Source organism: Coregonus lavaretus, assembly GCF_964263955.1.
Source record: "Coregonus lavaretus genome assembly, chromosome: 6".
NCBI classification, from domain to species: domain Eukaryota; kingdom Metazoa; phylum Chordata; class Actinopteri; order Salmoniformes; family Salmonidae; genus Coregonus; species Coregonus lavaretus.
The window spans coordinates 7,803,528-7,827,018 of record NC_139993.1 but is presented as its reverse complement, the minus strand read 5'-3'; the positions used below and the strand labels follow the sequence as shown (position 1 = coordinate 7,827,018).

Genomic DNA, 23,491 nt, shown 5'->3' with positions numbered 1-23,491 from the left:
GATAAAAAAAATTACAAAAGATTTACGCCATGAAAAACTCTGAAATGTATTCTTTAATTTAATTCAAAATAAATACTACCACGGCAACGCAAGTCCACTATTGGGTTCTTGCCCTAATGTTTTGGTAAGAAAACAAACAAGCAAACAATCAAAAAAACGATTGGATAAAAAACTGACTTCAGTAATGCATCCAACAATATCATCCTTCAGCGACTTAGAGAGAGGTGCCTTTTTGACTCTGAACAAGACTGGGTAACACTGCCTAGAAAGACACAAACATATAAATAAAACTAGTACTATGGTACAAAATAAAGGAGGGGAACGGTAACAACCTGATGTAACCATATATCACTGCAGAATTGACCATGGTCCCACTTGAAAGGGAAAAAGAAAACATTACAGTGGGTGTCAATCCATTCGACCAACAGCGAAAAAGGGTCTTGTCTCCATGGAAACCTTTTCTGGACAGACAGGTCGAGATGACGATGACATCAGCCACAAAATGGGAGCGTCCAGTCAGTCTTTAACATTGTAGTTTACGTTGTTTTAACCCAAAACGTAGTTCTCAGTCTTTCTTTTCCTCTGGTCTTGGTTCTCTTCAGCAACCTTGAAGTACAGTCACACACAAAAGTTCATGTCTGGCCAAGATGCCACTAATAACAAAAAAAGGCATTGCATATTTACATCACAAAAGGTGGGGGAACTGCTTTCCTTCTTTTCTCTCTCCATTCTCTCACAGTCCTCATCCTATCATCATACACAAGTATATTCATGGCTCAGTTTCACGTGATCTGTGACCCAACATGGTTAGTGATTATTGATGCCTTCCGCCCACCTTGTCGCTTTGTGATTGATGGGGAGATTTTTTATCTTTTTTTTTTACAGATACAGATTTCATACTCTGTCACAAGCCATATCAGCAGACCTCAGAGCTGGCTCTGATGTTAGAGTGTGTGTGTGTGTGTGAGAGCGTGTGTGTGTTATGACAGCATAAGGTGGACCTGTATAAGCCACATTCCTTGTGTAAACATCCATACCACTATTTTTTCTATAGCTATGAAAAGAAGTTAATAATCAAATGACTGTGGAAAAAGATGCAAAAAAGGCTTGTATATTCATAGTAGCTTTTCCCTGATGGGTGTGTAAAGCTAAACTGGTAGCTGAGTTGAATGCGGTTGTGCTCTGTGTTGCCTGAGTGAACCGTGCAGTATCTGGCAGTTTAGTGTTTCTGTCAAACAATAGTAGAAATCTCTGGCTGAAAATGAAAAGGTAAAAAAGGATAAAGAAATGAAATTGGAATGAAAGAAACGCCGTCAGTTCTGTCTTTTTTGTTGTTTTTAGTAGACAGTGATTCTCGTTGCCATGGGATTGGGGAATGTGCGCCGCCATGGCATTGTATATGCATTGTACATGCGAAAAATAATAATTGTTTGAATGAACCACGAGCCCCCCGACCCAAACCCTGTCTGTATGATACGAAACATCTGCACACGTAAGGCAACATTTTTGGTTTTGTTCCCTAGAACGGCTCTTCCAAACCAAGTGCAAAAAGGTTCCAAAAAAAAAAAAAAAACTGACAAAGAAGATAACAGGTTGACAACCTAATACTGACGGATAAAAATAAATAACAAAAACATTGCCTTCTGCAGTATATAGCGTTGAAAATGTAAGATACTTTTTTTGTGTGGGGAGACCAGCTTGAGTCTATCCCACTGTGCAAAACCCCTTTTATAGTCCCTAAAAAGACGACTTCTCCCAGTCTGCACTCGAATACAGAGAAGGAGAAAAGAGGGGAGACTTCCTAAAATGGCTACGTGTTTTCCTCGAAACGGCCGCGCGGCGGGGGGGCGATACTGGCTGGCTGGCAATGACCTTCACTCCCGTCCGCTGGCCGAATACGAGAATTGTGGGAAATGAGGCCTCCGTTCACTGTCACCCTCGCCCATCCCGTCTTCATCGTCTGCAGAGAGAGACAGAGAGAAAGAGGGGAGGGAGAAAATGACAGGTAAGTCTGGGCTCAATAACAAACATACTGAAGTTATGAGGGTGTTATAAACTGAATGAGTTACGTGTCGTTACTTAGGGGAACTTGCGTAACAGTGTTACCTTAGAATAATCACTAAATAAAGGCCAGTACCACAGCACAACACCCCCAACAATTCAACAGACTAATCATCCTTTGAAATAGTAATTGTTGTGTATCATAGGGTAATATGCTACGAATGGACCTGTCCGTTTACGGTGGAGTCTATGGCAGGAAACCCCTATTCCAAAAGAGTGGGCCGACCCGTGCTGAGGGATCCGATGGACACTTACATTTTTCCGGGGGAGTGATGGTGATCGTCTGTGCCGTGAACTCTTCATCGAAATACCGGGTATCCGTCTCTGAGGAGACCTGGGGCATGAAGGGCGGGACCAACTGTAGGGGAGAGGGAGGGGACACAGTTGTCACATGTAATTTATATGCCATTTAGCAGACGCTTTTATCCAAAGCCACTTACAGTAGTGCGTGCATACATTTTCATATCGGTGGCCTTACCAGGAATCAAACCAAGATCTTGACATCATGCTTTAACAACTGAGCCACACAGGACCACAGTGACATGTGACACACTGATGTCCGTGGCTTGTGTGTGACATGTCAATATTTGAATATTTGACTGGAAAAACGCTAGTCATTTTGACCTGCACGGAATATTCCGAATTTGTTCAAAAGTCGGTGGGAGGGCATAGAACTGGTTTAGTGAAATCGTACATGTATGTGATCAAGTGTAGAAGAGAAGAACAGCAGACTCACCTTTTTGTCATAGACGTCTTGCCAGTCTACCGCCACAAAGAAACTGTGGCGCATGATCTCCTTCGCGTCGTCTGGACCGCCGCCGAGTCTGTCAGAAATAAAGAAACGTACAAATGTGAACACTTTCTAGAAAGCCTATCGTGAAACAAGACAAGAACATGAGCTAGGTGCAAATCCTGGAATAACATCAAGGAGTGAATGAGCGAATGTTCTCCCTTGGGTTTACCACTAACCTAACTGCCTCTCAAGCTTTTAGTGACAAACGGCTTTGTAGCAGAGCGATAAACAAATGAAAACAAATTGCAATGAGGTAGTATGAGGTAATATTTCATAAATCAGGATTATCGAGTGAGACAGTAAATCATGTACAAAAAAGACTAAATTATGGGAAGTTCCAGTTGAGGGCTGGTTAGCTGATTAGCATGTCATGAGTCAATAATCCATTTCAAGTTGATCTGTTAGAAAATGTGTTGTGTCAAAAGTATTTGGTGGAGTTTGTTGGCTGATTCACTGACTCAGCTTCGTATAATCCCCCACTGGAGCCTTGGTGTGTGTGTTCGTCTATCTGTGTACCTTTGCCTCTGTGTATGCATCTGTCAGTCTGTCTGTGTGTGCCTCTCTCTTGCTTCAGTGCATGCATGTGACGCACTGTCTGTCTGTGTGTGTGTTTGTGTGTGTGTGTGCCCGTGCGTCTGTTTCTATCTGTCTCTCTCTCTGTCTCTCTGTACCGTTTGTTGGGGTCCTTGATGAGCAGGCCAGAGAGCAGGGACTTGGAGTCAGAGGAGAGCGTGCGTGGGAACTTGATCTCCTCCATGAGGATCAGCTCAAACAGCTTCTCGTGGTCCTGGTTGTAGAAGGGCAGCCGGCCGCACATCATCTCGTACATGACCACGCCCAGACCCCACCAGTCCACCGCCCGGCCGTAGTCATTGTCCTCCAGCACCTAGCATAGGGACATCATGACATAATACCGTATGTTTTACCCACACACACACACACAGACACATTTATATATATATATATATATATATATACAGTGGGGAAAAAAAGTATTTAGTCAGCCACCAATTGTGCATGTTCTCCCACTTAAAAAGATGAGAGAGGCCTGTACTTTTCATCATAGGTACACGTCAACTATAACAGACAAATTGAGAAAAGAAATTCCAGAAAATCACATTGTAGGATTTTTAATGAATTTATTTGCAAATTATGGTGGAAAATAAGTATTTGGTCAATAACAAAAGTTTCTCAATACTTTGTTATATACCCTTTGTTGGCAATGACACAGGTCAAACGTTTTCTGTAAGTCTTCACAAGGTTTTCACACACTGTTGCTGGTATTTTGGCCCATTCCTCCATGCAGATCTCCTCTAGAGCAGTGATGTTTTGGGGCTGTCGCTGGGCAACACGGACTTTCAGCTCCCTCCAAAGATTTTCTATGGGGTTGAGATCTGGAGACTGGCTAGGCCACTCCAGGACCTTGAAATGCTTCTTACGAAGCCATTCCTTCGTTGCCCGGCGGTGTGTTTGGGATCATTGTCATGCTGAAAGACCCAGCCACGTTTCATCTTCAATGCCCTTGCTGATGGAAGGAGGTTTTCACTCAAAATCTCACGATACATGGCCCCATTCATTCTTTCCTTTACACGGATCAGTCGACCTGGTCCCTTTGCAGAAAAACAGCCCCAAAGCATGATGTTTCCACCCCCATGCTTCACTGTAGGTATGGTGTTCTTTGGATGCAACTCAGCATTCTTTGTCCTCCAAACACGACGAGTTGAGTTTTTACCAAAAAGTTCTATTTTGGTTTCATCTGACCATATGACATTCTCCCAATCCTCTTCTGGATCATCCAAATGCACTCTAGAAAACTTCAGACGGGCCTGGCTTAAGCAGGGGGACACGTCTCGCACTGCAGGATTTGAGTCCCTGGCGGCGTAGTGTGTTACTGATGGTAGGCTTTGTTACTTTGGTCCCAGCTCTCTGCAGGTCATTCACTAGGTCCCCCTGTGTGGTTCTGGGATTTTTGCGATCATTTGATCAAAATGATCATTCTTGTGATCATTTTGACCCCACGGGGTGAGATCTTGCGTGGAGCCCCAGATCGAGGGAGATTATCAGTGGCCTTGTATGTCTTCCATTTCCTAATAATTGCTCCCACAGTTGATTTCTTCAAACCAAGCTGCTTACCTATTGCAGATTCAGTCTTCCCAGCCTGGTGCAGGTCTACAATTTTGTTTCTGGTGTCCTTTGACAGCTCTTTGGTCTTGGCCATAGTGGAGTTTGGAGTATGACTGTTTGAGGTTGTGGACAGGTGTCTTTTATACTGATAACAAGTTCAAACAGGTGCCATTAATACAGGTAACGAGTGGAGGACAGAGGAGCCTCTTAAAGAAGAAGTTACAGGTCTGTGAGAGCCAGAAATCTTGCTTGTTTGTAGGTGACCAAATACTTATTTTCCACCATAATTTGCAAATAAATTCATTAAAAATCCTACAATGTGATTTTCTGGAAATTTTTTTCTCATTTTGTCTGTCATAGTTGACGTGTACCTATGATGAAAATTACAGGCCTCTCTCATCTTTTTAAGTGGGAGAACTTGCACAGTTGGTGGCTGACTAAATACTTTTTTTCCCCCACTGTATATATATATATATATATATATATATATATATATATATATATATATATATATATATATATATATATATATATATATATATATATATATATACACACACACACATAGTAGGGAGAACAAGTATTTGATACACTGCCGATTTTGCAGGTTTTCCTACTTACAAAGCATGTAGAGGTCTGTAATTTTTATCATAGGTACACTTCAACTGTGAGAGTTGTATGATTGTATGATTTTTAAGTAATTAATTTGCATTTTATTGCATGACATAAGTATTTGATCACCTACCAACCAGTAAGAATTCCGGCTCTCACAGACCTGTTAGTTTTTCTATAAGAAGCCCTCCTGTTCTCCACTCATTACCTGTATTAACTGCACCTGTTTGAACTCGTTACCTGTATAAAAGACACCTGTCCACACACTCAATCAAACAGACTCCAACCTCTCCACAAAGGCCAAGACCAGAGAGCTGTGTAAGGACATCAGGGATAAAATTGTAGACCTGCACAAGGCTGGGATGGGCTACAGGACAATAGGCAAGCAGCTTGGTGAGAAGGCAACAACTGTTGGCGCAATTATTAGAAAATGGAAGAAGTTCAAGATGACGGTCAATCACCCTCGGTCTGGGGCTCCATGCAAGATCTCACCTCGTGGGGCATCAATGATCATGAGGAAGGTGAGGGATCAGCCCAGAACTACACGGCAGGACCTGGTCAATGACCTGAAGAGAGCTGGGACCACAGTCTCAAAGAAAACCATTAGTAACACACTACGCCGTCATGGAATAAAATCCTGCAGCGCACGCAAGGTCCCCCTGCACAAGCCAGCGCATGTCCAGGCCCGTCTGAAGTTTGCCAATGACCATCTGGATGATCCAGAGGAGGAATGGGAGAAGGTCATGTGGTCTGATGAGACAAAAATAGAGCTTTTTGGTCTAAACTCCACTCGCCATGTTTGGAGGAAGAAGAAGGATGAGTACAACCCCAAGAACACCATCCCAACCGTGAAGCATGGAGGTGGAAACATCATTCTTTGGGGATGCTTTTCTGCAAAGGGGACAGGACGACTGCACCGTATTGAGGGGAGGATGGATGGGGCCATGTATCGCGAGATCTTGGCCAACAACCTCCTTCCCTCAGTAAGAGCATTGAAGATGGGTCGTGGCTGGGTCTTCCAGCATGACAACGACCCGAAACACACAGCCAGGGCAACTAAGGAGTGGCTCCGTAAGAAGCATCAAGGTCCTGGAGTGGCCTAGCCAGTCTCCAGACCTGAACCCAATAGAACATCTTTGGAGGGAGCTGAAAGTCTGTATTGCCCAGCAACAGCCCCGAAACCTGAAGGATCTGGAGAAGGTCTGTATGGAGGAGTGGGCCAAAATCCCTGCTGCAGTGTGTGCAAACCTGGTCAAGACCTACAGGAAACGTATGATCTCTGTAATTGCAAACAAAGGTTTCTGTACCAAATATTAAGTTCTGCTTTTCTGATGTATCAAATACTTATGTCATGCAATAAAATGCAAATTAATTACTTAAAAATCATACAATGTGATTTTCTGGATTTTTGTTTTAGATTCCATCTCTCACAGTTGAAGTGTACCTATGATAAAGATTACAGACCTCTACATGCGTTGTAAGTAGGAAAACCTGCAAAATCGTCAGTGTATCAAATACTTGTTCTCCCCACTGTGTGTATATATATATATATATATATACATACACATACATACATACATACACACACACATACACACACACACACACATATATATACACACACATACACACATATATATATATATATACACAAATATATACACGCATCCCCAAACCATCACACCACCACCACCATGCTTGACCTTTGGTATGATGTTCTTACTGTGGAATGCAGTGTTTGGTGTTCACCAGGCATAATGGGACCCATCTCATCCAAAAAGTTGACTCAAGTTTGCCAAAAAGCACCTGGATGATCATCAACACTCTTGGAAGAACGTTCTATGGACAGATGATTCAAAAGTAAAACTTTTTGGACGACATGGTTCCAGTAATGCCTGGCGAAAACCAAACTCTACATTCCACAGTAAGAACATCATACCAAAGGTCAAGCATGGTGGTGGCGGTGTGATGTGATGGTTTGGGGATGCTTTGCTGCCTCAGGACCTGGACGACTTGCCTTAATAGAAGGAACCATAAATTCTGCTCTTTATCAGAGAATTCTACAGGAGAATGTCAGACCATCTGTCTGTGAGCTGCTGAAGCGCAGCTGGGTCATGCAGCAAGACAATTATCCAAAACACACAATCAAGTCTACATGAAAATTGCTAAAAAGCAACAAATTGGAAGTTTTGGAATGGCCTAGTCAAAGTCCAGACCTAATCCCAATTGAGATGTTGTGGCAGGACTTGAAGCGAGCAGTTCATGCTTGAAAACCCACACGTCACTGAGTTAAAGCAGTTCTGCATGGAAGAGTGGGCCAAAATTCCTCCAAAGCGACGTGAGAGACTGATCAACAACTACAGGAAGCATTTGGTTGGAGTCATTGCAGCTAAAGGTGACACAACCCGTTATTGAGTGTAAGGGGGCAATTATTTTTCACAGGGGAATTGGGTGTTGCATAACTTTGTTTAAAATGAAATAAATATGTAATTGTTGTGTTATTTGTTCACTTATGTTCCCTTTATCTAATATTAAGTTTGGGTTGAAGATCTGATAACATTCAGTATCACAAATATGCAAAAGTAGAGAAAATTAGAAAGGGGGCAAATACTTTTTCATAGCACTGTATATACATACATAATATATATATATATATATATATATATATATATATATATATACACTGCTCAAAAAAATAAAGGGAACACTTAAACAACACAATGTAACTCCAAGTCAATCACACTTCTGTGAAATCAAACTGTCCACTTAGGAAGCAACACTGATTGACAATAAATGTCACATGCTGTTGTGCAAATGGAATAGACAACAGGTGGAAATTATAGGCAATTAGCAAGACACCCCCAATAAATGAGTGGTTTTGCAGTTGGTGACCACAGACCACTTCTCAGTTCCTATGCTTCATGGCTGATGTTTTGGTCACTTTTGAATGCTGGCGGTGCTTTCACTCTAGTGGTAGCATGAGACGGAGTCTACAACCCACACAAGTGGCTCAGGTAGTGCAGCTCATCCAGGATGGCCCATCAATGCGAGCTGTGGCAAGAAGGTTTGCTGTGTCTGTCAGCGTAGTGTCCAGAGCATGGAGGCGCTACCAGGAGACAGGCCAGTACATCAGGAGACGTGGAGGAGGCCGTAGGAGGGCAACAACCCAGCAGCAGGACTGCTACCTCCAACTTTGTGCAAGGAGGAGCAGGAGGAGCACTGCCAGAGCCCTGCAAAATGACCTCCAGCAGGCCACAAATGTGCATGTGTCTGCTCAAACGGTCAGAAACAGACTCCATGAGGGTGGTATGAGGGCCCGACGTCCACAGGTGTGGGTTGTGCTTACAGCCCAACACCGTGCAGGACGTTTGGCATTTGCCAGAGAACACCAAGATTGGCAAATTCGCCACTGGCGCCCTGTGCTCTTCACAGATGAAAGCAGGTTCACACTGAGCACATGTGACAGACGTGACAGAGTCTGGAGACGTCGTGGAGAACGTTCTGCTGCCTGCAACATCCTCCGGCATGACCGGTTTGGCGGTGGGTCAGTCATGGTGTGGGGTGGCATTTCTTTGGGGGGCGCACAACCCTCCATGTGCTCGCCAGAGGTAGCCTGACTGCCATTAGGTACCGAGATGAGATCCTCAGACCCCTTGTGAGACCATATGCTGGTGCGGTTGGCCCTGGGTTCCTCCTAATGCAAGACAATGCTAGACCTCATGTGGCTGGAGTGTGTCAGCAGTTCCTGCAAGAGGAAGGCATTGATGCTATGGACTGGCCCGCCCGTTCCCCAGACCTGAATCCAATTGAGCACATCTGGGACATCATGTCTCGCTCCATCCACCAATGCCACGTTGCACCACAGACTGTCCAGGAGTTGGCGGATGCTTTAGTCCAGGTCTGGGAGGAGATCCCTCAGGAGACCATCCACCACCTCATCAGGAGCATGCCCAGGCGTTGTAGGGAGGTCATACAGGCACGTGGAGGCCACACACACTACTGAGCCTCATTTTGACTTGTTTTAAGGACATTACATCAAAGTTGGATCAGCCTGTAGTGTGGTTTTCCACTTTAATTTTGAGGGTGACTCCAAATCCAGACCTCCATGGGTTGATAAATTAGATTTCCATTGATCATTTTTGTGTGATTTTGTTGTCAGCACATTCAACTATGTAAAGAAAAAAGTTTTTAATAAGATTATTTCATTCATTCAGATCTAGGATGTGTTATTTTAGTGTTCCCTTGATTTTTTTGAGCAGTGTAATATATATATATATACATATACAGTGGGGAAAAAAAGTATTGTCAGCCACCAATTGTGCAAGTTCTCCCACTTAAAAAGATGAGAGAGGCCTGTAATTTTCATCATAGGTACACGTCAACTATGACAGACAAAATGAGAAAAATAAATCCAGAAACTCACATTGTAGGATTTTTAATGAATTTATTTGCAAATTATGGTGGAAAATAAGTATTTGGTCACCTACAAACAAGCAAAATTTCTGGCTCTCACAGACCTGTAACTTCTTCTTTAAGAGGCTTCTCTGTCCTCCACTCGTTACCTGTATTAATGGCACCTGTTTGAACTTGTTATCAGTATAAAAGACACCTGTCCACAACCTCAACAGTCACACTCCAAACTCCACTATGGCCAAGACCAAAGAGCTGTCAAAGGACACCAGAAACAAAATTGTAGACCTGCACCAGGCTGGGAAGACTGAATCTGCAATAGATAAGCAGCTTGGTTTGAAGAAATCAACTGTGGGAGCAATTATTAGGAAATGGAAGACATACAAGACCACTGATAATCTCCCTCGATCTGGGGCTCCACGCAGGATCTCACCCCGTGGGGTCAAAATGATCACAAGAACGGTGAGCAAAAATCCCAGAACCACACGGGGGGACCTAGTGAATGACCTGCAGAGAGCTGGGACCAAAGTAACAAAGCCTACCATCAGTAACACACTACGCCGCCAGGGACTCAAATCCTGCATTGCAAGACGTGTCCCCCTGCTTAAGCCAGTACATGTCCAGGCCCGTCTGAAGTTTGCTAGAGTGCATTTGGATGATCCAGAAGAGGATTGGGAGAATGTCATATGGTCAGATGAAACCAAAATAGAACTTTTTGGTAAAAACTCAACTCGTCGTGTTTGGAGGACAAAGAATGCTGAGTTGCATCCAAAGAACACCATACCTACTGTGAAGCATGGGGGTGGAAACATCATGCTTTGGGGCTGTTTTTCTGCAAAGGGACCAAGACGACTGATCCGTGTAAAGGAAAGAATGAATGGGGCCATGTATCGTGAGATTTTGAGTGAAAACCTCCTTCCATCAGCAAGGGCATTGCAGATGAAACGTGGCTGGGTCTTTCAGCATGACAATGATCCCAAACACACCGCCCGGGCAACGAAGGAGTGGCTTCGTAAGAAGCATTTCAAGGTCCTGGAGTGGCCTAGCCAGTCTCCAGATCTCAACCCCATAGAAAATCTTTGGAGGGAGTTGAAAGTCCGTGTTGCCCAGTGACAGCCCCAAAACATCACTGCTCTAGAGGAGATCTGCATGGAGGAATGGGCCAAAATACCAGCAACAGTGTGTGAAAACCTTGTGAAGACTTACAGAAAACGTTTGACCTGTGTCATTGCCAACAAAGGGTATATAGCAAAGTATTGACAAACTTTTGTTATTGACCAAATACTTATTTTCCACCATAATTTGCAAATAAATTCATTAAAAATCCTACAATGTGATTTTCTGGATTTTCTTTTCTCATTTTGTCTGTCATAGTTGACGTGTACCTATGATGAAAATTACAGGCCTCTCTCATCTTTTTAAGTGGGAGAACTTGCACAATTGGTGGATGACTAAATACTTTTTTTCCCCACTGTATATATATGTATATATATATATATATATATATATGTTGTGGTGTACAGCAGGTCAGCCACCAGGGGGGAGACTTGTCGAGGCCTGGTAACAGATGGAGTATACATCACGAGGCGGTGGCTCCATCTGCTGGACGTGCCAGGTCTCGACGGGATCCCCGGACAGGACTAATTGGGGCTGATTGGGAGCTGGTGAGTAATTAAGGGCGGATTGCTCACCAGCTGTGCAAGGCCCATAAAGCTGCCAGAAGGGCAGCACATGAGAGAGGACGTGTGTGTCCCCCACGTGAACCTGTTGAAGAAGTGGCACGAGAGGACAGCCTTGGCCGTGTTATGGTCGGGACCCAGGACACCAACGGTACCACTGGTGGTCCCGAGCAGTGAGGACCTCGACCCGGCCCAGAAGCAAGAGCTCTGGGAGCTTGTCGATCGGAACACGGCGGTGTTCTCCGAGAAGCCGGGCCGCACGACCCTCATTGAACACCACATCCGTACCCGGCCTGGGGAAACGGTAAGAAAGAGGCTGTATCGAATTATCTGTATCGGAAGGCCGTGAAACAAGAAGTGGAGGCTATGCTGAGGATGGGAGTCGTTGAAGAGTCCCACAGTGCATGGTGCAGCCCCATCGTGTTGGTGCCCAAACCGGACGGTAGCCTCCGCTTCTGTAATGATTTCCGGGGTGTGAACGACATAAGCGTATTCGACGCCTACCCCATGCTGAGGGTGGACAAGCTAATCGACCGATTGGGAAAGGCCCGGTACATCAGGACCCTTGACCTGACCAAAGGATATTGGCAGGTACCATTGGCAGCCTCCTCCCGGGAGAAGACGGCGTTCTCGACACCAGACGGTCTGTACCAGTACCGGGTGCTCCCGTTCGGTCTCCACGGAGCCCCGCCCACATTCCAGCGACATGAACAGAGTGCTTCGACCCCACCAGCAGTACGCAGCGGCCTATCTGGATGATATCATCATCCACAGCCAAGGTTGGGAGGAGCACCAGATGCGCCTCCAGGCGGTGCTGGACGCGCTCAGACAAGCCAGGTTGACCGCAAACCCCAAGAAATGCAAGCTCGGGTTCGAGGAGTATTTGATCGGACGGGGGGGAACGTCAAGCCCCAGGAGAGGAAGGTTCACACGGTACGTGACTGGCCCGTTCCAACCACCAAGACACAGGTCAAGTCCTTCCTGGGACTGACAGGATACTATAGTCGGTTTAACCCCAACTTTGCGGCTATAGCTTCCCCCCTCACCCATCTATCCAAGGCCCGTCTCCCAAAAACAGTGAACTGGACGGAAGAGACAGAAGCGACGTTCAGCCGTCTGAAGGAAGCTCTGTGATCCCATCCGATTCTCGTAACGCCCGATTTCCAGGTGCCGATGGTGGTCCAGACGGATGCATGTGATACGGGACTAGGGGCCGTTCTATCCCAGATACACGATGGGGAGGAGCACCCCATCATGTACATCAACCGAAAGCTGATACAGAGAAAAAAAACAGTAGGTCAGCCACCGGGGGAGACTCGTCGAGATGGAGTATACATCACGAGACGGTGGCTCCATCTGCTGGACGTGCCAGGTCTCGACGGGCTCCCCGGACAGGACTAATTGGGGCTGATCTCTACAGCACTCCACCAAACAGGCCTTTATGGTAGAGTGGCCAGACGGAAGCCACTCCTTAGTAAAAGGCACATGACAGCCCGCTTGGAGTTTGCCAAAAGGCACCTAAAGACTCTCAGACCATGAGAAACAACATTCTCTAGTCTGATAAAACCAAGATTGAACTCGTTGGCCTGAATGCCAAGCGTCAAGTCTGGCGGAAACCTGGCACCATCCCTACGGTGAAGCACGTGGTGGCGGCAGCATCATGCTGTGGGGATTTTTTTCAGCGGCAGAGACTGGGAGACTAGTCAGGATCGAGGGATAGATGAACGGCGCAAAGTACAGCGAGATCCTTGATGAAAACATTGTAAATGTAAAATGAGATCCTTGATGAAAACCTGCTACAGAGTGCTCAGGACCACAGACTGGGGCGAAAGTTCACCTTCCAACAGGACAACGACCCTAAGCACACAGCCAAGACAACGCAGGAGTGGCTTCGGGACAAGTCTGAATGTCCTTGAGTGGCCTAGCCAGAGCCCGGACTTGAACCCAATCAAACATCTCTGGAGAGACCTGAAAATAGCTGTGCAGTGACGCTCCGCATCCAACTTGACAGAGCTTGAGAGGATCTGCAGAGAAGAATGGGAGAAACTCCCCAAATACAGATGTGCCAAGCTTGTAGCGTCATACCCAAGAAGGCTCGAGGCTGTAATTGCTGCCAAAAGTGCTTTAACTAAGTACTGAGTAAAGGGTCTGAATACTTATGTAAATTTCCGTTTTTTTATTTAATTTTTAGCAAAAATGTCTAAACACCTGTTTTTGCTTTGTCATTATGGGGTTTGGTGTGTAGATTGAGGGGAAAAAAACAATTTAATCAATTTTAGAATAAGGCTGTAAAGTAACGAAATGTGGAAAAAGTCAAGGGGTCTGAATACTTTCCGAATGCACTGTACATATATATTTCGGACTGACATTGCTCGTTCTGATATTTCCTCTTTTTATTTTGGGTATTTCTGTGTATTGTTAGGTATTACTGCACTGTTGGAGCTAGGTACATAAGCATTTCACTGCAACTGCGATAACATCTGCAAAATATGTGTACGTGACCAATAACATTTGATTTTATTAGTATGTGACTTGACTGACTTGACTTTATCCTCTTGGCTCCCTTGGGAGCATAGGGTGTCCACCATTGGGGCCCCCTTGGGAGCATATGGCGTCCATACCGTTCTTCTCTCCACCTCACTCTTTTCCGTGCAAGGGCTTTTGTCTCTTGCCAGGAGATACCCGCTTTACTCAGTATTAGTATGTAGTTAGTATATATTAGACACCTGGAATATTTAGTCCCATAAGAAAACCTGGATATATCCCACAACATGGCATTCTGAGTAGTGTAGTGTACATCAGGATGTAGTGTGTGAGCTCTGACCTCTGGAGCCAGGTACTCTGGCGTGCCACAGAAGGTCTTCATGGTGGCCGCATCGGTGATGCCCTCTTTGCAGAGGCCGAAGTCCGTGATCTTGACGTGCCCATCTTTATCCAGCATCAAGTTCTCCAGCTGCCAATGAGAATAAATACCACGTTCTATGTTGCATATATGGCCCAATAATATATCCATCCTCAACAGCATTGTCTTTTTATATGTTTTAAGTCAAATCTTCACTTAGTCTCCCATTGGACTTAGTTAGGATTGGAAGTAAGGATTCGCCTCTAAGAAGTCTACACTCTAGATGTAGATATGACTGTCCAACAGCTAGGCTAATATGAATCAATGTACCTTCAGATCGCGGTACACTATCTTGGCAGAGTGAAGGTAGTCTAAAGCGGAGACGATCTCAGCTCCGTAGAAGCGTGTGCGGTCCTCGGAGAACACTCGCTCTCTTGACAAATGGAAAAACAGCTGGGGGAAAAACAGGAAAGGTAAAGATAGGAATAAATGGTATCAAACCGGAAAACATATAACAAAATGTCCAATTATTTAAAGTTATGTTACATTCAGATATATTTACACATCAAGGTATTTTTCCATTAATTAATAGCTCTCTACAACAGATGTCCTGGCCCGTATTCACAAATCGTCTCAGAGTAGGAGTGCTGATCTAAGATCAGTTTTGCCTTTTAAATCCTAGATCAGCGTTCCTAATCTGAAATAATTACTTCGGCTCCTGGAAAGAATTCTGTATGGTGGAAGAGGAAGGTGCACCCGTCTCAGGGAATCGCCGTCAACACACCAACAGTGTCTGTGAAACGGGGTAAAAAAAATGCTTATCTTTCCCCAGGTATCTCAGGTAGCACAGGTATCTCTTACCTCTCCTCCGTTCACATACTCCATGACGAAGCACAAACGATCCTTGGTCTGAAAGGAGTACTTCAGAGACTGGAGGTAAAATAACAAGAGTTGCACCATCATTGTTGGTTTCATCCTTTACATCCACACAGACAGACGTTCAATTATCCCGTCAATTCATATCTAATGACACGTGCAACAGTAGACAGCTTAAATGTTTATTCAATCAGACTTTATGTCATGTGAATTTCTATCTCTAATTCGACCTAAGCTTGAATCATTACCAGAGGTTGTAAGGCTCTGGTTTTAATCATCAATGATTAAAGGTCCATAACCACGGAGAAGGATTTTTTGTATGTTTATTCATGGAGAGAGCTCTGGCGCTAAAAACACATACATACTGTTTTTATACTTCTTGACAAACAAAGGCACTATGCTCCTCCCACCTTTAGGTGGCTTTCTTAAACAGTTCCCGCCTCCTCCTTTACCCTTGAATGTTTAGTACCCCCTCTGTTAGTGGGTTGACACTACATGATAATTCTAACATTTATACTGTATTTGGGGTAAAATCCTTTAGTCATTATTCTTAAAATCCAAATTAATCTAACACTTTACTTTTGACTGAGTCTGTGGATGCATCCCAAGTGGCACTCTATTTCTTATATAGTACACTACTTTTGACCAGGGCCATATGGGTGCCATTTGGGACATAGCCTGTACTATTCACTTGGAGGCATACAGTATAGTTTGCCTTCAAGTCTTTGCTAAACAATACTCACGGTTAGGAATGGATGCCGGGTGTTTTTTAACACTCTGCTTTCTGTGAGAGTGTGAGCAACTTCGTCCTGCGTTACAAGCAAAGAGAGGAAAATCGAGAAAAAGGGGGGTAGAGAAAGAGGGAAAGAGAGCGGGAGAGAAAGAGAGAATGTTAGGATGTAGAAGGTACAAGGCGCCAAATGGCGATATCTGCATCCATTCCAACAAGGCTCAATTCTTTCAACCAGTGTTTCTCAACCTCCGGTCTGTGGGATAGTCCCAGACACTCATTTAGTCAGTTCTATAGTGCTAGTTTAAACATACTTCCAAGCAGGAAAAAACATAGTTATAGTTCGCTGATCCCTAGTATAAAAAAGGTTGAGAGAAACTGCTTTGAACCAGCCAGTACCTTGGCGATGATGACTTCTTTCTTCAGGATCTTCATGGCGTAATATGTTCCGCTCGCCTTCTCCTTCACCAGAATGACTTTCCCAAAAGTGCCTTTGCCCAGTAGTTTCAGATAGTCAAAGTCATTCATTGTCTGTCAGAGAGGAGAGAAGAGGAAAGTAGAGGACGAGAAGCTAAAGTTGAGCAAAGGCCTTCACTGAGATGAGAGAGACGATCTTGGTTGGTGTTTATGTGCCTATCTACCAATGTATGACCTGCGCTCAGTCCCCAGGGCGGCTCACCTTCCGTTTGTGTTGGCTGGTGGAGGTGTCCATCTCTTCCTCGTTGACCTCGTTCTCGATCTGCGACGTGGGGCTGCACAGGATCCCCTCCTCCTCCTGCTTGGCCAGGGAGTCGGCCACCATCTGGATGGCCTCGGCCCACTCATCCCTGGAACCAACCAACAGCAGCTCACTTTAATACACTGCTATACTGTGTGTGTGTGTGTGTGTGCTGAGGAAAGCACACATTTCGAAAAGTGCAGGGTACAAAACAAATGCCATGGAGAAATCTAGAGACATACCTCCATTCTGTCTGGTTGCTAAAACTAGTTACGTCAAAACATGAAACTGCTGCTGTGGAAGTTTTATGTTTAGACTAACAAGTTTTAGCAGCATCTAAACCGTGTTTAGGTATTTCTCTTCATTTTTCAATGGTGTTTTCCCTAAAGGCGAGAGATGAGGAGGCAAGGCTGTAGTAGAGAGTAGAGGAGGAGGGAGTGAGAGAGAGGGTGACCCACCTCTCATCGGGCGTGTCCACGTGGAATGTCCTCTCAATAACCGTGGTCCACTGCAAACAGCGGATGATGAATGTGTTGGGCTTGGGCCGCTCGGTCTTCATCAGCTGACATTCTGAGGAGAGGGAGAAAGAGGAAGGGAAGGAGAGAGAGAGCGAAAGAGGGAGGGAAGAAAGAGAGGGTGTGTCGGGAAGGAGAGAGGGAAGAAAGAGGGAGAGAGAGAGAGAGGCGGGAGAGATACAAAGTAAAAATGTAATGAGTGGGGTGATGAACGAGTGATTGAATGCATCCTTCATACAATGGAGGTGGACAAAGCATCACAGACTAAACATTTGTCACTCACTACTGTTTCAGAAGGCAACGGTGGCAACATAGTGTTGTACTATATTCAAGTAGCACTACTTTAGCTCTGAACTTTGACAAGGACACACTGGGTCTTGGGAGTGCACACTGCCTAACATGGGAACTTATATTGATATTTTAAATTATGAAAAATGTCAAACGTAGTATATTTTAATAAAATACACCCAACAGACCAAGGGGTGGTTTCCCTGGACAGATTAAACCTCGTCCTGGACTCAATCATTTTCAATGGAGATTCTCCATTGAGCTTGCTTTTTAGTCTAGGACTAGGCTTAATCTGTGTCCGAGAAACCGCCCCCAAATGGTTTAAAATGGGGACTAACGAAGACGAGGAGGACCTACTTGCTACAGAGAAGTTATTGAGGGGATAGGCCAGGTCTGCGTCCTGGGGTTTGTCTTTGTAGCCGATGAAGGATCCATCGGTTTTCAGCAGGAAGTAGCGCGGCCTCCAGTTCTTTATGTACTCACCTGCAACAAGGCCAGCAGGGATTGGTACATACTGGAAACTTAGCCTATCAGTTTTTATAGTTACTGATTGACTGACTGGCTGTAGCAGTGGTCAGACCTTCGCTGCATCCTAAATGGCACTCTTCCCTTTATAGTTCCAGGGCTATGGGCCCTGGACAAAAGTAGTGTACTATAAAGGGAATAGAATGCCATTTGGGATGTACCCCTAAGTAAGTGTATTTTCATTTAACAGTATGGCAGGATTCATTATGGTTCAAGCAGGTTAATACATAATTAATTAATACATGATGAGGGTCCATGCTTGTGTTTGCTTGCCAGATCTCCACGTGGACCATGTTGTAGAAGAGCTCCATTTTGCTTATAGGCTATATGGTATCATTTAACTTTTTTTTTACCCCAAGTGACATAGTGTGCAAAAATGTAGTAATGACTTAGTAATAACAGTTTAATACAAGTATAAAACTGATTGTTTGCTACTAGTTTAACTCTAAACCACTAGCTACCCTTCAGTGTCTAGAAGACTGTAACTGGACTTTGTACAAGCACAAAAGTGCCTGTAACAATTCAGTGGCTCCTGGGCTCTGAAAGGAAGGAACTGGGGCGTTAAGCCATCTTCGGAGAGCTCAAATTTGTCTGTGTCACAGCCTGAGGCTAAACAATATATACAGACACACACACACTGCACGCACACAGTGCATGTGTTCAACCAGTCAACACACCTTAAAATCCTCCATACCACATGCTGTGCATACTAGCTATAAATCCGGGGCTGGAACCGGTTCAGGGAACAGAACAGAAAACCGGAAAATAACAAAATTAAACGAAAGTGATCTATACTGTTCTGGAACAGAACCATTATATTAAAACCATCGGAACCAGTTAATAACGTTATTTTACATTCCGGGCATTTTTTTCTAGTCCCACAAAAATGGCAACAAAGCACCTATGCAAAGCCCTTACTCTGTCACTCTGAAACTTATTCCAGTGTCTACCTGCCTGCTGGAAATCTTTGCCAGTGTGTGTGCGAGTGTAGGCTACCTGCCCCTCCCCCTCCGAAGCATAGGTTACTATAGCCTACTGACAACGTTACAAGTGTGATTCAGAAATTTGGGAGAGAGATTTTTTATTAGATCAACTTTTTCAATGCTAGTTAAGGATACTATAGTTATCATGTTTCACATTGGATTGACTAACTACAACAAAATTAAGACGTGTTTTTAATTCTAGTGCAGCTCTGCACACACAAGTTTGTTAGTTAACTATCTAACGTTAGCTCTGGTCCAATGTTAAGCCAACTCTCAGAAGTTCAAAGACATTCAAAGTTCCTCCATAGAAGCCGCTGCTCAGTAGGTATAATTCTGTGGGTCTAATTCAGATAATGCATGTCATAACAAGATGCCAAGCGCTTCAAGCCAAGCCAAGCCTCCTCCATCTTCTCTTGCAGCAAAATCTCAGTCGCATCTCGCGCCCTCACACTTGTCTGTCTTTTGGTTATCACTATGGCAACAGCCTCCAGGAACAACACAATATTTACAGTTATTAAGAAAATAAGGAAAAGGAATAAAACAACAATATGTACTGGCAGCACAGTGCAGTGTGTGTGTCTTTCATTATGATTAAACCATGCTGTTTATGGAATAAGACCATTTGTTCTTAACGACTTTCCTATAAAGATTAAATAGCTTACCCGCTTCATAGCAAGCTGCTCTATATGTGAAGTAATTTAATGTTGAGCGAAATGTAAAAAAATTAAATGTTTTCAGAGGTTTAAAAAGGAACAGAAAGGAACAATATAAACCGGTACTTTTTTTCTCCTCCCCAATTGGTTCTGAACTTTATTTTGCTGGTTGGAAAAGTGGAACCGATCGAAGAAAATTATGGTTCTGTTCAGAACGAAACGAATGGAATATAATTTTGGTTCCAACCCCTGGTTATAAAAATACAATATTCAATTGATTATCTTCGCTGTTGGTTTCCATGTTTATGTATATACAGGTGTGTGGGGACCGGGGGTGTTTGAAAAGGGGTGTTTGTTTCTTGATGTGAACTGTGAAAAATAAAATCCTCTTCAAAGACAGTAAACATCACGATCATCAATCAATCAATCGACTCACCTCTCTTCTGAACCCAGCCTTCCTTGACAACGTTTTGGTCGCTCATAGTGGCTCCGCCTTGACCGTCAGCCCAGTACTCAGACCCAGGGGTGTGGGGGGTCAGCAGTCCTGACCTTGCTCTCTTTCTCTTCCTCACAGACACACACCCACTCTCCTCTCCTCACTCTGCCTGTCTGTCTGTGTGTGTGTGTGTGTTCTCTCTCTCTCCGTCTTTTTCCCTTACTCCCAACTCCCTTGGCTCTTTCTTTCTCTTCTCCTTTCTTCTCGCTACCTCACTCTCCTTGGTCTACCTCCTTTCCACTCAAGTTTTCCTCTCACTCTCTGTCTTTACTCCCCTAACTGTCTCTCTCTCTCTCACTCTGCCTCTCTTTCACTCTTTTTCTCCACGTCTTCCTTCACTCTCTCTCAAGGCACTCCAGCGGTGACTCAGCCTGGAAGGAAGCAGGGGAGAGAGAAAGGGCAAAAAATGGTCCATGGATCGCTCTCCACACACACTACACCCCCAGCCCCCTCCCCCCTCTCGTTCCTTTACAAACACTTACGTGACAACCGGAGTCATTGTTAAGACCCAGAACGCGCTTCCCGTCCAGTCCCCTCCCTGCCCACCGGCAGATTTGTCCCCTTTCCTCTCTCTCTCTGCTCCTTGGCGGGCCTAAAACTGCTTATGCAGCGCCATTGACCAGATTTTCTTAAAGGTACACATCCTTTACAGCCACTTTGTGTCTATTCTGGTACCGATGGATTATTCTAAGTCATCTATTAAAGATATGCACAAACAACGTCAGAGACTGAGGCAAGGTCAGAGCCGCGGATAAGGACCAGACAAGACTTTGCCGCTTTTGAATTTAGATGTTTTGATCTACTACACTGTTAGATAATGTGTGCCTTCAGGACTCTACATAAACTTTGTTCGCTTGAGTGACATATTCGCTTTTATGGCAATGAAAGAACCAAATAGCCTCGATCTAGCAGCAGCATACCACCCTGCATCCCATTGCTGGCGTACCTCTGAAGCTAAGCAGGGTTGGTTCTAGTTGGTCCCTGGATGGAACACCAGATGCTGCCGGATGTGGTGTTGGGAGGGCCAGTAGGAGGCACACTTTCCTCTGGTCAAAAAATAAATAATATCCCAAACCCCCAGGGCAGTGATTGGGGACATTGCCCTGTGTAAGGTGCCATTTTTCAGATGGGACGTTAAACGGGTGTCCTGACTCTCTGTGGTCACTAAAGATCTCATGGCACTTATTGTAGGGGTCTTAACGCTGGTGTCTAAATTCCCAATCTAGCCATCTAATCATCCCCATCTTCCAATTGGCGTCATTCCTCTCCCCTGTAACTATTCCCCAGGTTGTTGCTGTAAATGAGAATGTGTTCTCAGTCAACTTACCTGGTTAAATAAATAAAATAAAATAAATATATAACTTGAATCCCAACCTGGCCAGTCTGATGTCTCTAAAAGCATTGATCTTCAGTTACTTTTCACTCCGTCTATTTAGATGTGACTAAGTATAATGGCTATTGGCTACAATGATGACAACATTAGCACGGACCTCAGTCAATCACTCCAAATCCCAATGGGAGATCAATGGGAAAAGCAGCCAGTATGTCAAAAGCATTATGTAGACCTAGTCTACAAAAGGATGTTATTCTGGGTCCACAGTCATATTCAAGTTTAGAAACAGCTTCTGTGGTTAAATGAATGTCCTTTGTGGCGGGATAAAATTTTTCTTATCTCTAGTAAACCTGTGATACAAGGGTGCCAAAATAGAAGCCAAATTGCCTGTGTGACAACCCATGAGTTTAATTTGTTCAAAGTGAAGCACTACCACTGTACTAGGAGAAAACTGTCTTAAATGCAGTACAGTGTTTTGTTGTCAGAGAATGGATGCCTGTCAACAGCGGCCGACTGATGTGAAAGACCTGGCTCTGGGATGGAAAATAAATGGAATCAATCCAATGACAACAAAAACAATGGCTGACATGACCAGGCTTTCCATTTTAGAAGCCATTGCAGGTCACATGTGCAAATCTTTTCCGCAATAATAGTCTCTGCCATCAATGTACAAGACATGGCTAGGCCTTGCACCACATACAAATAAGCAAATATTGAAACAACAGCTTTTGTTTCAAGGGCGTGTGGTGTCATTTGCTCTTACATAATAACATCCGCCTGCCATATACACACTTAATTATAGAATAAAACAAGAGGCACAAAATCATTACTGTGTAAGGGTGATTTTTAAACAATGTTCACGTGCCCAGCAAACGGATAAAATGTCAAGTGATAGGGGGAAGAATTTGTAAACCGAGCTAGCTAGCCACTGAACGAGGCTAACGGCGTAGCTAGCAGCTAGCTGACAGTCTCCTCTTGACGTTGCCTTTTTTATTTCTTCCTACATTCATTCCTAGGTCGTTTGCGGGTTTTTGGGGGGTAATATATTGCCCATAGAAACATGTCGCTTTATGTTTTAATAAAGACATAATTTGTTTAGGGCGCAAAGACTGGGCCGAAACCAGACGTTTCCACCACCCCATCATTGTAGCTCGCGCTTGAGAATGCCCAAGCCCACCCGGTTGCAGCATCCCAGCAGCATCACATCCCAAACTTGCAAATGACGTGCATTCATGCTAGCTAGCCCGCTACAGTACTGACTAACGGTTGTTCCCACCCATTTTACGTTGAAAATACACTTCCACAGGCCCCAAAAGCATGAACCCCAAACCCAGGGCTTCTTAAACCCTTTCTGCTTTTCTTTTTATAATGAGTATTTACATTACATTTACGTATTTTACCTGGCTGTCGAATAATGATAGCTAGGGACACCCCCCTTCGAGCTCTTGCGTGCTTCCAACGCAGCAAAATATTTGGAAAGAACAGTCAGTCACAGTGATAAAAATAGAAGAAGGACCGTGATGTATCCATTGCTGCTGATGCTGCGGCCAATTACAATACTCGAAAATAATACTTTGTAGACAGAAATTGCGGCGACAGTCCACCCCGGCTCCGCCACACTAGCTTCAGCAGCTGCCGCTTGTTCTAAGGAAATCTCGTGACGTCAGATGTAGCCAGATTTCGGACGACTTCCCTCTCCTCACCGCATCCATTCGCTTTTGTTGGTCCCCGGCTTTTGTTGGTCCCTCTCCCCCTTGTCATGTATGTTTGTATGAACAGATGCAATCCAGTATAGGTTTACACTTGGTCATGACAATGGGAGGGCATTTAGACATTTGACAGTGTTCAACCCA

At 44.4% G+C, this 23,491-nt stretch overlaps 1 protein-coding gene across 2 annotated transcripts; it reads right to left on the bottom strand.

The window, feature by feature from the left end:
* Positions 1-32: 32 nt before the first annotated feature.
* Positions 33-23,249, bottom strand: akt3b (v-akt murine thymoma viral oncogene homolog 3b). 2 transcript variants are annotated; one of them, XM_084162959.1, is made up of 14 exons: positions 23,039-23,249; positions 20,246-20,676; positions 18,006-18,131; positions 17,304-17,415; positions 16,807-16,954; positions 16,527-16,658; positions 16,141-16,206; positions 15,383-15,451; positions 14,852-14,974; positions 14,504-14,632; positions 3,526-3,740; positions 2,798-2,885; positions 2,317-2,419; positions 33-1,960 (listed from the first exon to the last, which is right to left on the bottom strand). In XM_084162959.1, the coding sequence occupies exons 2-14, from the start codon at positions 20,289-20,291 to the stop codon at positions 1,875-1,877; spliced, it is 1,443 nt and encodes a 480-aa protein (XP_084019085.1). In that variant the 5' UTR covers positions 20,292-20,676; positions 23,039-23,249; the 3' UTR covers positions 33-1,874. The 2 variants fall into 2 exon arrangements, with proteins under 2 accessions (XP_084019085.1, XP_084019086.1); XM_084162960.1 differs by lacking the exon at positions 23,039-23,249 and adding an exon at positions 20,788-20,839.
* Positions 23,250-23,491: the final 242 nt, after the last annotated feature.

Bases quoted from the DNA above. Each gene is read 5' to 3' on its own strand.
- akt3b (XM_084162959.1), bottom strand. From the start codon at position 20,291: ATGAGCGACCAAAACGTTGTCAAGGAAGGCTGGGTTCAGAAGAGAG. The intron at 18,132-20,245 runs GTGAGTCGATTG...GCCTTGTTGCAG, and splicing joins AGGCTGGGTTCAGAAGAGAG to GTGAGTACATAAAGAACTGG. The intron at 16,207-16,526 runs GTACTGGCTGGT...CTTGTAACGCAG, and splicing joins AAGAAGTCATCATCGCCAAG to GACGAAGTTGCTCACACTCT.